This window comes from Peromyscus maniculatus, chromosome 3 (genome assembly GCF_049852395.1).
Source record: "Peromyscus maniculatus bairdii isolate BWxNUB_F1_BW_parent chromosome 3, HU_Pman_BW_mat_3.1, whole genome shotgun sequence".
NCBI classification, from domain to species: Eukaryota; Metazoa; Chordata; class Mammalia; order Rodentia; family Cricetidae; genus Peromyscus; species Peromyscus maniculatus.
The window spans coordinates 86601393-86620692 of record NC_134854.1 but is presented as its reverse complement, the minus strand read 5'-3'; the positions used below and the strand labels follow the sequence as shown (position 1 = coordinate 86620692).

The following is a 19300-nucleotide window of genomic DNA, read 5'->3' as shown; positions in this document are numbered from 1 at the left end:
ATACTATAAAATTTTCTGACATTTGGGTTATAATGAACATACACACAAAAAATACCCAGAACTATCTAAATGAGCATTACCTTTTAGCTTGAATCTTACAACCTATGTACATTTTAAGAAAGTAAATCAAAAACATAATCTACAATAATTTTAAAATCTCATAAAAATGTATCAAAGTTTGACATTTATTTCTTTTGGCAGTACAAATTACATAAAACATTTTTATATTTGGTCAAATCATAATACCACCAAGTTACTGAATTCCATAAATGATCAGAATATTAACTATGATAATACATTATAAAATTCATACATGTTCTAGAGAAGTAGATTGGATTATAATGACTGGACTTTTAAAACACTAAAGAACTTAAAAGTTTTGGAACTAAAGGCACAAACAAAATTTGTTCTTTTGCCAGGTTATTTAATAATGGCTTTGTGTAGTTCCAGAGTAACATATATGCGCATATACATATATTTACATATATAAATTTGTTAAGCATCGATGAATACTGAAGTAATATGCAAGTGTTTTAACTTGGAAATGCATCAACAAATTAATTCCTAAGAATAATTTTGTTTAGAGAGCAATAATGGATGAAAACAACACTTTCCTAAACGTTTAAAATATTAAACTAAAATTAAGTCATTTTACTGAAAATCTGCTATGTAATGAACACGTCATTTTTCAGATGTCACTTTATTAACTTTTTAAGAATGCTATAAAGTAGCTATTGTCATGGGTTTTTCAGATGGAAAAAGAGTAAGACTCAGGAATTTGGGGCTGGACAACTACAAATGTAAAGTCTCAGATTTTAATTTGGGAGTCATACTCAATCCAAAGCCTATTCTCATATACAGGAGGACAGCACTCACCACACATAAATGTGAAAGCCTGTAAAAAAAAATCCCCAGCTTTTACTCTGCCTCCTTAGTTTCTCCTACATACATTCTGTCTACATATAGAAAAGAGGTCTAGATATAAGCTGTGGCATGTAAGTGGCTATGGGGTTAAAGTCTGAAACCAAACATCTTTTATTCCAGTGAAGTGGGGTTCAAAGTCCTCCACCTTAAACACGAATCTATGTCTCAGCCTTGGGGGTTGCAATACATAAAAACATTATCAGCATTTCTAAAGCCATCACAGTTATTTGCCCGCCTTATAAAAAAACATACCAATGTTACTCTGTGCTCCTACAGAGGCAATGAGCCTACCCATGCAGCACCATTGCCTTGAGAAGTGTGACAAGACTTTCCCGAGGCCCCAGGATTCAATCAGACCTCATCTAAAGCCCACCTTTCTTAATAACTTTTTTTTTTTTTTAATGTGTACAGGTGTTTGTCTTTGCACTGCATGAACTTCTGGTGCCTGGAGACCAGAACTCAAGTTGTAGGTGGGTTGTGAGTTGTTCAATGTGCTAGAAACTGAACACAGGTCTTTTGCAAAAGCAGCATGTGCTCTTAAGTGCTAAGGCACTTCTCTAGCTCCAAAGCCCACCCTTTAACTACAAAATAACAAAACCCAAGAGCTTTCGCTGACCGATCCTATATGGTCAAGTCAACACCTAATTCTCTATTATGTTTGAGTCCTTACCGATGCTTTCTTTAGTCATCATATACATATAAAGTTGACATTTCATGAAAAAAAAATTTGGTAAGGGAGAATTATAACATTTAAAAATATATCTGAGGGCTACCACAACACTCCAACACACAACCTATCAGAAAAACCAAGGAATAGTCTTCAACCAAAATTACAAGTTTTCGTCACTAATATAGGTTTAAAAGGTGTGTCAAAATGCTTATATACCAATTTTTAAATGTGGTAAGTGAAAAGCACCAACTACACAGAAATGCCCATTCAAGGAATATTGACTTATTTACAATCACAAGGAAGCCTAACTAAGGTACCTGGATTAGCATTTGACTAAATAGCTTTATTAAATTGGAGTATTTTGTTTCAAAAATACATACTCACACATAAGTGTGTATATAGGTATATATGTGTGTGTGTGTGTGTGTGTGTGTGTGTGTGTGTGTGTGTGTGTGTGTGTGTGTGTAATAAAATATTCATGCATATGCTCTTTGGCTACTTTTGTCTAAATCACATGACTGTGTTGCTTAGTATGACATAATTGCTGCCTGATACAGATCCTTTCTCCAGAACACAAATGGACCAACATAAAAGGATCAATGAAGATATAGGTAGGTTTAAAAAAGAACATTTAAACTACATTTACTGGATGGAGATACGGTCAATTGTTAAAGAGTGCTTACCTAGCATGGATGAGGCTCTGGGTCAGATCCCCAGTACCACTTTAAAGGGGGGGGGGGCACTCTAATTAACATGGCAAATTACTGAAATAGGTAGGCTATATTCTTTCTCCAGCAGGTCCTATTATCTAGATGTTATGTAATCAAACCTCCCTCTCACTTATTTTGACAATTTCCTAAGAACTCAATGACTGCGTGTGAACACCAACCACTTATTTACTGGTAAGAATGTAGGAAGTATTCAAAACTCTAAATGTATAATCTGACAAACATCTCTAGGCTGGAGGTTCTCTTGCCTGCCATGCATGGAAATGCTACTACTTTAAGGTCTCCTGTGATTACAAAAGAAAATGAAGAAATGGATTATTTGGAAGTGGCTTTTCTGCTATAGGGAAAAAAGAATCCTCCCGGTCATTCTGATTTCTTCAGTGTAAAATGAAATAAGGCCAACATCTGCTGTGAGAAAAGCTAGTTTCAACATGACTTTCAAAGGAGTGAAAGGACAGAGCAGAGATGCCAGGACCGCATATAATTAGTGTGAAATTAAAAAATGTGGAGCTGGAGAAGCTTGTCTGAACAGTGCTCCACACAAAGATGAGATCTGCCATCCAACCAAAGCTTGTATCTTCTAAGCATGTCATGGCTCCTAAAAACATTACTATATTAGTTATTTCAATAGACCCATTCAAGTTAAACTATTTGCATTGACACCATATCATGGCCTTTTTAAAAAAAATATTATATTGTCAATGGTCCCAGCTCCTGTTTAAAAACAGGACAGAAAGCCTATCCTTTCAAACAAGATAAGGGCTTTGATAGATTTCGCTTGGAAAAGACAGGCAAAATACTATATTTCGAACAAGTTAGAAATCTTTTCAGTGAGAATTTAAAACTGATCAATTCTGTATCAACCACTGAAGCTTTACTAAAAAAAAAAAAAAAACTATCAAACAATATCCAACATGCTTATTCTAAACATGTGAACTAATTAAGCTGAAAATTGATGCCACTGTTCCTTACATCATTACCTTTTAACTTTAAACAAATTTAACATTGTGAAATAATGAGTATGAATAATAGTTTTAAAGTACACATGACAAATTTTATTTTTCTCTACAGGAATTTTTTAATGATTTGTTTTTATTATTCATGTATATGGAAGGAAAGGGGTATATGAGTGCCCACAGAGGCCAGAAGAAGCCATCAAATCACTGCAGTGAGATGGATTTACAGGCATTTGTGAGCTGCCTGATGTGGGTGCTGGGAACTGAACTCAAGTCCTCAGAAGGAGCAGCCATCTCTACAGCCCTGATACCACTTATAACATGAATTCTGAAATGTCTGTACCTCCAAAGGCAAATTTTCTCCTCTTAAAATTCACACCAACTTCCAATGGAAAACTCAATACTTAGCACTAGCACTGCTTCCATGTATACTTCGCCATAAAGGGTCTGCTTTGTTCAGAGAAAGATCCTAGGGCTGGGGATGTAATGCAGCACTGTAAAAAAACGAGGGAAAGCCTGGGTTCTATCTCTGGCACCATCAAAGCTAAACAAAGATGCAGGTGTGGTAGTTGGTGACTGGACACTGTTTACCCTTGTAAGGCAAGGACCAGCTGCAAATGTTTCTCCCTGCAGCTGCAAAGGCTGGCCAGTCCAAGTAAAAACTGGGGGTACAGCTCAGACTTTGATCCAAGAAGAACGAAAAAATTAATTTCTTATCTATGAAGCATTTCATTAAAAACAAAAATGTCATAAAGAAACCCATCACTATTTATAATTAAACTATGGCTTAAAAACCTTAGTCTAAGGGCAAGGAGAGTATTACCTGACCACACTATTTAGAAGAGGAATTGGTGAATGTGGGCTGAGAGTTTTTACGTGATGCAGTAAAGTACTCAATGTTCAACTCCAAGTTATGATAAAGTGGACTCAACTGGGAAAGTCTGGCAGAGTGAAGAACTCCCCACGTCCACGCTGAAGAACAAGCAGCAGCAGCAGCTCCAACTACACTTAGGAGATGACTTTGCTGACATAGTTCTGTCTACGAAACACACAAAGGGCTTCTTTTGTGGGAGCTGCATCACGTTTCCCTACACCACCACATAGCACCCTAGAAGGGCACAGAAAAGATTTGAGCTTACTATTAAAGGCCAATAACCACATCTCTTTCTGTTTGCTTCATACTATGATTTTGAAATATTAACCAATGATCATCAGCAAACATGCTTTGATCACTGAATTAGAAAAATACAGGTGTAACTAAAAGCAACTAAGGTCATCATTTTGCCAAAACCCTAGTGCTAAAAACAAAAACAAATGTAAGAAACATTTTCCACAACCATAAAAGTACAAATACTGTAAACAACCTCTCTCTCTCTCTCTCTGGTTGTTTCCCCCCATGGCCCAAGCTGGCCTAGAACTCACAATGTAGTCGACACTGTCCTCAAACTCATGATGATCCTCCTTATTTTGGTCTCCCTGCTGGGATTCCAGGGATGATTTTAAAGCTGTGCAACACTGCATAGTGTAGATCTACCATAATCTATTTTAACTATTCCCTGCTTTTAGGAACTTGGGCTATTCTCATAGTTTTGCCACCACAAAAAGTATAATAAGCCAAGTACAGTGGTGTGGATGGAGTACAACTATAAACTGAGTAGGTGAGTGAGGATTGCCATGAAAGTGAGACCAGACTAGACTTCAGAGTGAGCACTAAGCCAGCTAAGGCTATGTAGAGTAAGCCTGTCTCAAAAACAAAATAAAAAAACAAGAAAACATCAAAATAAGCAACTGCAGATATTTCCTAAAAGGAAGTATTCTGAACAGCTCTATATTTCCAAACTACTTAAAATTAAGCAAATTATTAGAAGAAATAAAAAATTTACTTTTTCCTACCACAATCCTCCAACAACACCACATAAGCAGTTCACAATGACAAAATGTCACTTGAGTATTTACTGATGGTTGGATGGTTCTGGGGTTTAGCTTTTGCCAGGGCTCTGGCAAGGTATTATAATTTTATTGAGTAGCATCTGGAAGAAAGTTACTATCTGCCATGTCCTCTCTAAGGTGTTTCTATCCCCAAGGAAACTGAAAAATCAGAGCTTTTCAAACTAGTTAAGAAACAAAGAAAGAGGAGCCAGGCGGTGGTAGTACAGTACATGCCTTTAATCCCAACACTTGGGAGGCAGAGGTAGGTGGATGTCTGTGAGTCTGAGGCCTGCCTGGTCTACAGAGCTAGTTCCAGGACAGTTAGGGCTGTTACACAGACAATCCCTGTCTCGAAAAACCAAAAAAAGAAAAAAGAAAAGAAGCACAAAGAGGAAAACACTCAGCTTACAGAAGCATGGCTAAAATCATCCTTATAACTTTTGTGAATACACATAAAACTATCTATTAGCAGATAAGGAAGACAAAGGTTACATGAGACTATATTATGATGCAACAGAATAAAACACCCTGCTGGGGAGGGGACAAGCAATGAAAATACACTTGTATACTACTATATGCCACTGAGAAAACTTAGGGAGTTTTCTTCTAACCTTAGTTGCTGAATCACATTTAATTTCCCTAGCCACAAGGCAAATAAATGTTCAAATACTTTATACAAGATCAAAATAACTGTGTTCAATTAATGATACCTTTGGTTTAGAATGGAGGGCTGCTCTATATTCCATCCGCCTCCATTTCCGGTGAGCATGGTCACTTGTTTGGTCAATTTATTTGAAATGTCTTCACATTTGTTCATAAGTCTTATAACTACATCCCTTTCTTGAATTAGCGTTTTACAATTCCATATCAAATCTTCAGATAGGCCATTGATTTTGGACATCTTTGTAAACTATGACATAAAAAAAAAAAAAGAGTTTAACAGTTCAAATCCAGTAGCAGAATTCCATTTCTTTTCTACTTACCTAATTAATTTACTGAAGGTTTCATGCTATGACTCAGATTAGCCTCAAGACTGCAACCTGCTCGCTCTGCCTCCCAAACACTGGGTGACAGGAGTGCACAACCATGCTGGGCAGCCAAGTTCTTTCTTTGAGGGGAGAAAAGCTTGTAAAGCCTTATTCCTGAAGAGCTGAGTGAACTGGCTTTTCATATCCACATCGCAATTACTATGTGCTTCGCTCTGATATCCTGCCACTTCTAACACAGTAGGTCTCTTTCCACACAAAATACAGTCTCCAATTTATCACTCTGATACTGACAGCAACTGTTTCCTTATATTAGAAATATGAAATTTTCCTATTTCCTATCAGCTAAGTTTTCCCCCAAAGCACAGCTTCATCCCTATGGGTAAAGATAACAGCAAAATGTACTGTGGGTCTAAACTCACTTCCATTTCCGTCACTTTCTGTGACGATTGAATATTAAGATTAGCCTTAAGACATTTCTAGCAAAGTACAACCCACAAGTTTCAAAAACAGTTATTTATCATTCAACATATCAAACTATTTATTTGTTTAATTCATTAATTAATTATTGAGGCAGGCTCTCATATTGCCTTGGTTTGGAACTCATAGAGATCTGCCTGCCTCTGCCTCCTTAGTGAATAGCATTAAAGGCATTTGTTATGACACAGGCTATTATCTTACATTTAAATTGAGATTACTAATTAGAAAAGTATCACAAAGCAAAAGATAATTTTAGGATCTAAGTGTATGCCTCAGTGGTAGAGCATTTGCCAACATGTGAAAGACCCTGGGCTTGATCACAAGCAGCACATACACAAGCTAATTATGACCAATTTAGTAATTACATAAAACTCTTTAAAACCAATTATAATATAGCACCTGTGTAAATGATTTTGTGTGAAACTTTAAAGAATGTCTTCACAAGGAAACCCTGAATTGAATTTTTCATACAGATAGCTAAAAAATCTTCACCCAGAAGAACAAAGCTAAATTATCTTGCGAGACGATGAAAAAGCTCAGAAGCCACTTGACAGCCTGCTGAGAAGCAAGAAAAAACCCAGTCCAGAGCTGAAAAGAGAAAGCTCACACACACCATCTGCTAGATTAAAAACAGATCATTTTGATTCCTATCACCTTACCATATAGTTCCAAGTTACAATAAGTCATCCTTGTGGTTAGTGTTTATAAATGTAATGAGAAACCCACACAACAGATATTCAGTTCTGAAATATGCTACTATTTTTGTTAAAAAAAAAAAATGCAATTTGTAACAAAATACATTTTCTTTTTTTTTTGGTTTTTCGAGACAGGGTTTCTCTGTGTAGCTTTGCACCTTTCTTGGAACTCGCTTTAGAGACCAGGCTGGCCTTGAACTCACAGAGATCCGCCTGCCTCTGCCTCCTGAGTGCTGGGATTAAAGGTATGCGCCACCACTCAGCTACAAAATACATTTTCATTTCTATATTAGAGTAAGTTGGTAGGAGACAAATTCTCTAATCTATTCTACAGGATTTTCATTGTTAAGATAAGTCTCACAATGTATAGCTGGCTGGCCTAGAACTCACTATATAGACCTTGTCAGTCTACCTCTGGCTCCCATATCCTTTATTTTTCAAAATATGTTATTTTATGTGTATGAGTGTTTGGCTTTCGTGTATGTGCCCTGCATGTATACAGTGCCCACAGAGAGCACAAGATGGCATCATACAACTTGGGACTGGAGTTACAGACAGTTGTGAGCTTCCATATGAATGCTGGGAATCAAAATGGATCTTCTAGAAGAGCAGTGAGTGTTCTTAAACATTGAGATATCTTTCCAATGCCCCAAATACATGTTTGTATATCACATTTCTACAGGGACAATATTCACAATCACTAGGTGACCCCTTGCCCTCTTGGTTCATTCAATGGGAAATTATCCATAATCAGTAGGGGAAGAGTTTCTATAAGAATTCTTCATTAAAATATGAAATTTTAAATGGAATAAAAAGTTATAGAGAAAAACATTGCATGGGACTGACCTAGGCCCTCTGCATATATGTTATGTGTGTGGCTTGGTCTTCTTGTGGGACTCCTAACAGTGGGGGCAGGGGCTGTCTCTGACTCTTTTGCTAGCTTTTGGGACCCTATTCCTCATACTGGGTTGCCTTGCCCAGCCTTAATACAAGGGGAGGTGCCTAGTCTTATAGCAACTTGATATGCCATATTTAGTTGATATCCATGGGGGCCTGGCCCTTTCTGAATAGAAACAGAGGAGTAGAATGGTGAGGGGAGGTAGGAGAGGAAGACTGGGAGGACAGGAGGGAGGGGAAATTGCAGTCGGAATGTAAAAAGAAAAAATAATAAAAAAAAAATCATTAAAAAATAGAGGTATGAGAGGGATCTGTGTGGTTGGTGTGAAAAGTGAGTAAAAAATTTAGCAAAAATCCTCATGTCTACTGTGCAGTTTGTTGTAAGTTTGCTTATGAGAGAAAACCTCCAAAACTAACTAGAAATCAAGAAGGAACATAGACTGTGTGCAAAAAATAAAAGGTGCATTTTATTCAACAACTCATTAAACCAACAATTCTGATCCATAAAATTTATAATGTCATAAAGCTCCATAAAAATCCAAACTCTGTGCTTTTTTTAACGTAAGCAAATCTCCCCTCAAATAATTTTAAGACCTGAAACCAAGAGCTGGAGAGACAGCTCAGAGTTAAAAGTACTTGTTACTTTGTAGAGGACCCTAGTTTAGTTCTCAGCACCCATATCAGGTTTATAACTGCAGCTCCAAAGTATGCAACACCCTCTTCTGACCTCTGCAGACAATCATACACATGTACACAGACATAAATGCATGCACATAGAGAAAAGATAAATTTTTTTTAAAGCTCAAAACAAGTAATATTCTTTTTGGTAAAGTGATATCACTTCTGTAAATTAATATTCTTTTCTGTAGTCAACTACTATTTATTATATAAATATTATGGAGGTTTGTTTTGTTCTTTAGCGAATATGACTAACTGTTAAAAGTACCTGCTATACAGAAACAGTTCCTCCCTCATATGGTTTATTAGGAAAGACAATCTAAATGTTAACAATAAAGGATCAATTTCACAGGCCTGTATCACAAGCAGACTACTAAAATCTAGAAAGTCCTTTCAGTACAGTAAGCCCAGATGTAATAAAGAACTGTTTTAACCACAAAATCAACATGTCAGAGCCCAGAAGAGCACAAGATTATTTTCAATGAGCAAGTGAGAAAGGACAGAAGGACCGCTCTGATGAACACTGTAAAGCAATTGAAAATTTTTAAGTCAAAAGGTTAAGTTTTCTTATTTTAAAAGAACACTGTGAAAGCTTGACCACAAGAAGCATTAAGCCTGGGAAGTTTTTTAGTTTTAACAAGTTACTGAATTTGAAGTCTTGTGGCACATGCTTATAAATCCAGCACTTGGGAGATAGAGACAGAAAGATCAAGAGTGTAAGGCCAGTTTCAACTATACATTGAGCAGAAGTCAGCATGGGCTACATGAGACCCTATACATACTTTCAATCCAGCAGTCAGAAGGCCAAAGCAAAAGGATCAAGAATTTGATGTCAAGCTAGGCCACACAGCCTTGTCTAAAAAATTAAAATAAAAGGGACTCATGAGACAGCTCACCAGTTACGAGCATTCCCTGGCTATTCTTCCAAAGGACCTAGGTTTAATTCCCAGCACCCGCAGGAGAGAGTTGGCAGGTCAGAACTGGAATCCAACACCCTCTCTTCTGGCCTCCATGGGCATCAGACACACATATGGTGCACAAACACATGCAGGCAAAACACCCATACACATAATAGAATTAAGAAAAAAAAAGTTTAATTCAAATAAATATCCGTTATTTTTTTAAGGAATATTACTGTTATTACAAATTCTATGTACTAGAAAGGTGATTGTAATTCTTGGTGTAAACTGTTTAACTCTAGTCCTGAGTATAAAAAAATAAAAAACATAACAATATGGTATTTATAATGCAGAAAAGTTGAACAAAAGAGCAAAAGCCAACAGTTCAAACCACTACTAGAGATTTTAAATACAAACTGAAGCAGGACAAAGTCACCCTATAAACAGAACTTTTAGTAAACCTAGGTCACAGATAAGCATAGAAAATAGAATCTTGTTTACATGGCATGAAATATGTCAATGAAAACATGACAATGAAACTATCTTAAGTGGTGGGTCTCTTTGGTAGAATTTTGAATAAACTACATTTTTCATTCCTTTACACAAATAAAATCATCTTCAAAAGCAACATTCATTCAGGGAGAATAAAGAAAACAAACAATTCCTACTTACTGGATAGTTACATGCAAAAAAGACTATCAGCATGACACTGATCAGCATCTCATTAAAACCTCAAGGAGCATCCCAAGAACTTCTGTCTTTGAAAGGCAGAGTCTGGGGGGTGTGGACCTCTGCACTGAGTTTGAGGCCTAGGACTGAGAAGAGAAGGGAATGGTAGACCCTGGACCTGAAGTACCTCTCTCCTGCCACAGTGTGTCACTCTTGCAAAACAAATACTTTTGAATTTTTCTAAATGGAGGAAAATTGTTTAAAGGCAAATTTCTAAAGTTACTTAATTCCTACTTAAGAAGCAGCTTGAGCACAGTCTTACTCATTATTACATATATCTGGCAGCAGCCTTCAAACTACTCAGAATGCATTTGTAATTTAAGTAGAAGTTTATCAAACCTGTACATACTAAAACAAAGCCCCAGGAGAGTAATCTTAGAATAATGAAGCCACTCTCTCTCAAAGAAGAAATAACCATGTCAGGGCTTGAAGTGACATGCAGACAGGCATTTTTGAGTCACACCAGGGAAAGAAAGCCAGGCACAGGGTCTGTGACTCACTAGGAGACAAAGCAGTACTGGCAGAACAAAGCACTGGCCAGGAGCTGAGCCTGCTCAGGCAATGTTCAATCACATCTACACTGAATACAACATTCATAACGGAGATACGGATCTGAAGATGGTAGGTCAACATTCATGAAGCAAGCTATTCATAAACACACATGCATTTTGAACAAAGTATATTCATTTTGAGACAGGGTCTCCTAGATCCCAATATGGCCTAAAATTTGTTCCATGGCCAAGGAGAACCTTGAACTTCTGATTCTCCTGTTTCTAGACCCCAGGTGCTATGTTTATAGGTGTATGCAACCGTGTCTGATTTATTTGGTGCTGTGGATTGAACCCTGGGCTTTATGTGTGCCAGGCAAGCCCCCATAAATACATCTTCTAATTTGAATATAAGAGTGCAAATAAAGGAGTTGGGGATTTAGTCAGTGGTAGAGCCCTTGCCTAGCAAGGGCAAGGCCCTGGGTTTGGTCCTCAGCTCCAAAAAGGAAAAAAAAAAAAGACTGCAATTAAAAATACAATATGGACGTAATAGTACCCTTAATCTATTTTATACTAGCCTAGAAAAACCAAAATTCAGCAAGGAATTGGTGAACTGATGGCATCAAATATGAACTTTGCCAATAAAAAACTCCATTTTTATCACTTTAACAATACTGACTTTTAAACTAAGGCCATTTTTGACTTGCTACATTTCAAAGGCTGCTAGATTTAATGCTTTAGTTTCCTTATATGAGCATGTAAAGTTTTGCTATTCTAAAACAACAAGACTTTGAGTAAAAGAGGAAAACCATAAAGGAAATCTAACATTATTGAAATCACAATACAAGGAAAAAGAAAGGAATGAAAAAAGCTACAAATATAAATACTCTCAATTCACATCTTTTAAGTGACCTTTTTTTTCTCAAATAAAATGAAGGTGATTAGAAAAATTGAAAACATTTTAACTTAAGGAGGGATAAAAATCCTCTGGAAAGAAAACTAGAGTAATACAGAAAACTACAGGACTTGGAATTATTCTGATATATTATTATATGCCAGTATTAAGAAAATACATTATGTATTATGTAAATTAGATTTACATTACATTAAATACATAAGGCTTTAAAGAAAACCCATGCTCTAGGACTCTTCAAAGTTTGGTTTCAAGTTTTCACATTCAAGTTGCATTTTTGACAAGTTTGCATCATTGAAAGATTTATTAATTTACAGTTTACCCAAACACTGTTAAACAGCCGTATAATCTTTAAGACTAAACTCCAACAATCATTTTAGGGATTGAAGGGTTTAAGACTATCTTAAATTTGTAATATTTGTAAATTCAGTAAGTTTTGTGTAAAAAAAAAGTTGGGGGGAATAAGCATTTTTGCTATTGTTTAACAGTGGATATATTATTACATATTACCAATAAAAAGGGACAGAGTAAACTACATAGCATCTATAGAAATGTGCATAATATTAACTTTTTCATTGATAATTTTACTAATATAATAAATTACTTTATAGTCACATTCAAAATGCTGGTCCTGGAAAGTAGAAGCTAAAAGCTCTAAGGAAATTAAGAATTTAGGCTTAGACATTTATTTATCTAATTACTAATTTGCAAAAGCTTATATGTATACTTTGTTCACGATAACAAAACACTGTACTCAGTGAACTGAAGTAAACTGTCTACTTTTTAGTTACTTTTTCACTATTTCATAAAGTGTTCAACATTAAGATGGGTTGGCTAGAACAAACAATATAGTCTTTATGTTCCATTTCTTGAAGGTAAAAGAAGTCAAGAGACTTGAGTAAGTAGTGCATAATCTCCAAATTCATGTCAAGACTGATATAAACTCTGCCAATTAATTAAGGAAATATGTCTTTTCCATGTTAAGTTGCTAATCTTTTTTTAAGCATCTGGCACATATACTTTGGTAAAACTGTATAATCTGCTTTTATTATAAGCTATCTGGGCAAGTAGTTACAGTGACTACACAAACTATTACAGATAACTGCATCCCTTATTAAATAAATTAGAATCCTAACAAGCCTGAGCAATCCAACCCCCATAACAACCCAGGAGACTATTAAAGATTAAAAGAAAAATAAAAAGGGAAAAAAGAAGAACGAGAAAGCCCTTCAGCAAATACCTCAACAAATAATCACTCAGGCAAAGCCAAACAAGTTTTGAAAGGGATCTGCTTTGACAGATGTTCTCTGTAAAAGCAAACGCTCAGGGCAAAACGAAAGGGTTGTCTGGTTTTGTGTGTGTGTGTGTGTGTGTGTGTGTGTGTGTGTGTGTGTGTGTGTGTGTGTGTGTGTGTGTGTTTAAAGTTGTACTGGACTAATATTTTTCTATATGCTGAAATACTTTAATTTAAAAAACAAAAGGCTTTTTTAAAACTGCTGTGCAGAAACCTCCCTGATCAGCATTTCAAGGCCGAGGTCACTCATGCTCATTTAGATTTGTTACAGGTACACATTATTCACAAATGCATGCATCTCCACTCCACAGCACAAGGACTACAACTCTGAAACCTCCACAAAGCAGCCTCATTTCTCAGTCATAAACAACCATCCATATTGCTTTGCTTGGAGGGCCTAGACAAACTCACGAATAAAGCCCCACATTTTCATGAAAGTTGAAGTAAAATCTAAAACACAAAAGAGTATAGGAGTAAGATTTGAGAACTGGTGAAATTCATACAACTCAAAAAACAGGTATTTTAGATAAAACTCGTTCACAGGAAGTCAAACACCACAAAATGATCAGGCAAAGTGTACTCACCAGAACTCATCACGCCCTTCTTTCACCTACACTTGAATTCTATGCTTCCACAACTTTGCTATTTTTCCAATTAAAAATGCTGTAACCTGTTATACTCCATCAAAAGGCCACGTTGTTTAACCAGAAGAAACACGTTAGAAACTGAGCTGTCACATTTAGAAGAAAAGGAAAATAAACAACTGCTTCTCTGTGGGAAGCACAAAGCACTTAGGCCGGCATGTGGGCCATGGAACGCCTCTGGCCGCTGCTACTGCTCTTCACGCGTTGTAGTCAAAGTCTGCCACATTCTTGCCTTCTGCATGGTTGGTGTCTCAGCAGTAACAGATCAGAACTGGCTAGCAAACAACTCCTTCCTGAAAGTAAGCTCCAATTTCTTCTTCTGCAGTGAAATGAACCAAGTTTCTATGCAAAAGGATGAGTGACAGCATTCCCAGCCAATCAGCTTGGGTTTTTTCAGGAAAATCACCCCTTAATTCATTCAAAATTAGGTCATATGACACTATTTGAAATACTATTGGCTTACAATGAAAGTAATGTTTGACTCTCCACAGGATAAGGCCACCCATCTATGCTTCCCTGAGCTGAAGACAATCTGACTATAAACGGTACTGTAAATTAAACACACACACACACACACACACACACACACACACACACACACACACACACACACGCCTTACCAGAGTTTCCCAACTATTAAAGGGCCGGAGTTCTGTTATTCTCTGAGCCTTTTTCTGAGAACACTGAGGAATTAAAGTCAGTTCAGCAATTGAAGCATCTTGAAGGAAGTGGAGAATTTTGCCTTTATAGCCATCCTCCATCACTTCTTCACCACTGCTGTAGTCCTCATCCAGGGAGCTCCCGACATCAGAACCTGAATCGTACTCAGAGTCTTCTGTGGCTTTCTTAGGATTAAATGCATTTTTCTTACGTTTCTTGTTAAATCCATTTTGTGGTTTCATAGAAATTTTCTGTTTCATTTTTGTTTTAGCTGCATTTTTAGAATAATTTTGATTCTTTGCAACTTCTTTTCCATTTGTAACCTCACTTTGTGAAGCAGACTGCATATCTGTGTATAAAACATAAAAATTGTAACTAACTTAGAAATATATAAATAAAATATAAAGCATAAGACTTCAAATAAGGTTACATTACATTTTCCTTGTGAACACTGAAGAATTCAACCACAACTTACTCTCAAATCTTGACATATATTGGAACAATATAAAACAGAATGTGGAGTTGTCACCCATAAGCTAGAAAGCCTTATTTCAAAAGGAGGTGATAACTCCTTTTTAAACATCAATCTGCTTTCTATCCAAGGTCCTAGGATACAGATGACAGCTGCTGCATGTGCACAACTGCCCAAACAGCATCCAGGAGGCCAGGCCTCACTGCACCCTGAGGGAAGCAGAACAGTGTCACTATGCCTACTAATTCAAGTTTACCATCATTTAAACATTATTTAAATATATTACTTCAAAGTGCCACAACTCTGTATTTCCCTGAATTCTAAGCTTGATGGTAATGATTTAAGTAGTTCTTCTAACAATATTTTCATAAGAAAATAGGCACTAATGAATCTATAAATGCATACCATTCGCCCTGGCCTTCTGTATCTCTGGGTTCCAAATTTATGGATCCAACAAGTCATATAAAAATAATTAGAAAAAAAACTTGGAACTAATTTGAACATGCATAAATTTTTTCATCATTATTCTGTACATAAGATAAAAATAACTTGCACAGCATTTATGTCATATCAGGTGTTGTAAACAATCTTAAGATGATTTGAAGATGATATGGAAAAATGCATAGGTCAGATGTAAACATCATGTTACTTTACATAAGAGAATTGAGTGTCTTGAGTGCCGGTTGATTTCTGGTATCAGTATAGGTCCTGAACAAACCCCACAGATAATAAGAAGTGGTTATTTATAATTTTTATTGTCTATTTATTCAAAGAGCTTCCAGAGTATGTTCATGCTTTTGTCCATGTAAAAACATAATTAAATGAATTAAAACAAAAATCAAGGTCCCTGTGCTAGACTTTAGAAGTCATCTTTACAATTATGAAATGTTGACTTGGTTTGATTCTTGGGTAGAAACATCACTAAATACATACAACCTAACTTTGTGTCACCACCTGTCTCTTCCACCACGTTCTGCAGATCACAGCTCCATATGGATTAAGAGACTGTTCCTCCAGGGTGATGACACTCTTGAGTTCTTAAGGCCAGTGCTTTTCAAATTCATGCAAGTGCAGGCTAATATGTAATCAACTACAAAATCCATCCTGACAGATGTCAAAATGTAAACAACTCAACACAATTTAAAGGCTGCCTTAAGAATCAGGAAAGATTATATAAGAAGGAGTCATGTATTGTTTTGACTTTTATTATGGTGAACATCATTACTCTCAGCATCACTTGCAAGTCAGTATCTGAAAGGCTCTTCCACAGTAAGACACAGGGCTGAGGGAGGTATGCACACTGCCAATTATGATTACCTTGATCTTCTGCAAACACTTTGAGAGACTCCAAGGCTTCTGTATACATCCATTCATGCTCCTTGAGCACTTCTCTGAGTTCCTGAAATTAAGTTATGTATTTTTCTGTTAAAAATGTGAAATTAGCAATATAGAAAAATGTTTATGATCTTTTAAATTGCAATCACTGAAAAAAATAAATAATTCACATCACTATCACTATCTTTTTTTGTTTATTATTTTTTGTCTTTTTGAGACAGGGACTCACTATGTAGCATTGGTTGTCCTGGAACTCTCTATGTAGACCAGGCTGGCCTTGAACTCACTGAGATCCATTATCAGCTTCTGCCTCCCAGTGCTGGGATTAAAGGTGTGCACCACCTCGCCCAGCATTGTCATTGTTTTAGTGCTACTCTATAAATTATTTCTGTCGAATTTCACTTTCAGAAATACAGACTTTAAAAGGGATGAAAGTGTGATTTTTTTCTAATTTCTAGCTCTCTTTAAAGTATTTTAAACACTAGAGAACGAAAATCCATTTAAGTAACTACAACAGGTATTTCATTCTCAGCTAGGCATTTATAAACTGCCAACTTCAGCCTTTGTTTTTGCTACGTTTTGTTGTTTCTTTGGGACGGGGATTATGTAGCCAGAAATGGCCTTGAACTCCTCATCTTCCTGCCTATAGATTATAAATTATCTCACTACTACAGTGGTAAAAAATATGTAATTCGTTTTTTTCTGTAAGACAGGATCTCATGTAGTCCAGGCTGGCCTCTAACTTGCTATGTAGCCAAAGATGTCCTTGAAGTTCAGATTCTCCTACCTCACCTCCCTAGTGCTTGGATAACAAGCATGCATCAGCATACACAGTATGTTTCTGGGGATGGAGCCTGTCTCTGTGTATATATGGCAAGTGTGCTCTACCATCTGTGTTATATCCCCAGCTGGAAAACACACATAAAGAACAAACGTATCAAGACTATATTCAGTTCACCAGAATTCAGATGGATTGCCTGAGCACTAAATGGAACTCATCCACAACACTATAAAGATTTTCCAAATGTTAAATGAGTATGTGCTTCAATATGTAGTAATGAGATAGTGCAGAGGCCTCTTTAAAGCACTGGCATGCTTGACATGAGACATGAGTGACACTGAACATTTTCATATTAACTAGGGAGGAGAAGGACCTTTATGCAACATGAAGACACTGAAATCAGTACGGCAATTTAAAAAAAAAATTATGAAAAATTTCAAGAGTGAGAACATGGGAGCAGTTAGGACAGCCCTTTAAACTTAAGGGTTCACAATTTTACTACAGGTATGTTTATTATGATTTCATTTATAATGTTGACACCACAGTTAGTAAACAATAAATAATTAAGGTATTTAGCAGGTAGTTTAAAATATCTATATAATACTAATCAGAATTTAGACATGGTTTAACTCAAACACTATTTCATAATACAAACATATAGTACACATTAAATTTTTGAACACTTCTACCCTTCTTACCTGTTTATCAAAGTTTGGAAATTCCTTTTGCAATTTTAATACAATACTTTCCTGCTTCTCCCAGCTGCTGCTAGCTTCTGCAGACTCATTTGATTCTTCTCCCTATGGGGTAAGTGGTGGGGGGGAAAGGAAAACAGACAAGATCAAGTCTTCCCCACTCTCCTTTATCTGTATTATCTAGCAGTTGAGCTGCTACAGTTCTCTTTCAATAGCCAAAGAAAAAATATCTAATTGTGATTGCTACTCACAGAGGGACAATATGACACTCTATAAAGACAGGTTTAAGTCAAGTCCTATGTGGGGGCATAAAACCTGTGGGAATGTTCATACCTCACCCAGAAAGGCCAGGGTTGGGTCGCCAACAATGTAAAAACAAACTGTAAGCAAACCAGTAATAGGAAGAATAAAACTGCATGCATTTCATCACAAAGTGGTGCGGTGGGGCGGAATATAGTGAGCTTCACAGGCTACAAGTCTCTACTCAGAAGCATCAGAAGAATAGGATTTTGAGCAGGGGAACAATAGTATTTGGAGGAAATATTCCAAAATCCTCAGAAATTTAAACAGCTTCACTTAGCATTAGTGACCCTGAACATACTCATATTATCTGGGAAACAAAACAAAGTTGATGAAACATTAAAGAACTGAAACACTGCATTCAGTGAAGGTGCTGAAATCTCTAAGCACTTTAAAAATTACAGATGAGGGGTGGAAGGATAGCTCAGGAGTTAAAAGGCTAGGCTCACAATCAAAAATTACAGATGAGACATAAACAGCCAACAGACAGGGCAAAATAAACAGGTGTTTTCCACAACACATTCCGAAACCTCAGTCATCCCAGAGGGTATGTGTTCATGTGGGTACAAGTGTGTGTAGGTGCAATGTTCTTGTGCATGTCGAGACCATGGGTTAACAACAGTGTTCTTAGGCACCCTACACTTTTGCTCACACAGGTACTCCCAGTGAATCTGGAACTCACCAATTGGCTTGACTGGCTGGACACCAAGCTCCAAAGATTAGCCCGTTTCTGATCCCTGCTACTGGGCTTATACAGACACACCACTGCACACAGCTTTTCATGTGGCTGCTAGGGGTCAAAAGTCAGGTTCCATGCTTTCAGGGTAAGCATTAGTGCTGTACCAACTTAAGTCATTTTCTCAGACCCTCTTTGTACATCTGTTTAAAAAGACTTGCCATTAGATCAGGCATGGTGGCACAATGCCTTTAATCCTAGCACTTGGAAGGGAGAGACAGGCAGATCTGTGAGTTCAAGGCCAGCCTGGTCTATGGAGGGAGTTTCTGGACAGTCAGGGCTACATAGAAAAACCCTGCCTATGAAAACCAAAAACTAATAAATTGTATTACTTTTATTTATTTGTGTATAGTGTGTCTGCTACATGTGTGTGATTGCCTGTGGAAGTCAGGAAAAAGGTGGCAGATCCTT

General features: G+C 36.7%; 1 protein-coding gene across 3 annotated transcripts in view; it reads right to left on the bottom strand.

Moving 5' to 3' along the window:
- The window catches only part of Smarcad1 (SNF2 related chromatin remodeling ATPase with DExD box 1), a 73099-nt gene that overhangs the window by 18771 nt on the left and 35028 nt on the right, over nt 1-19300 (bottom strand). For all 3 annotated transcript variants that reach the window (XM_042273422.2, XM_076566879.1, XM_076566878.1), the window contains 4 exons: nt 17857-17958; nt 16360-16441; nt 14531-14919; nt 5918-6117 (listed from right to left, as the gene is read on the bottom strand). In XM_042273422.2, the coding sequence (XP_042129356.1) occupies nt 5918-6117; nt 14531-14919; nt 16360-16441; nt 17857-17958 (773 nt within the window). The remainder of the gene's footprint in view (nt 1-5917; nt 6118-14530; nt 14920-16359; nt 16442-17856; nt 17959-19300) is intronic.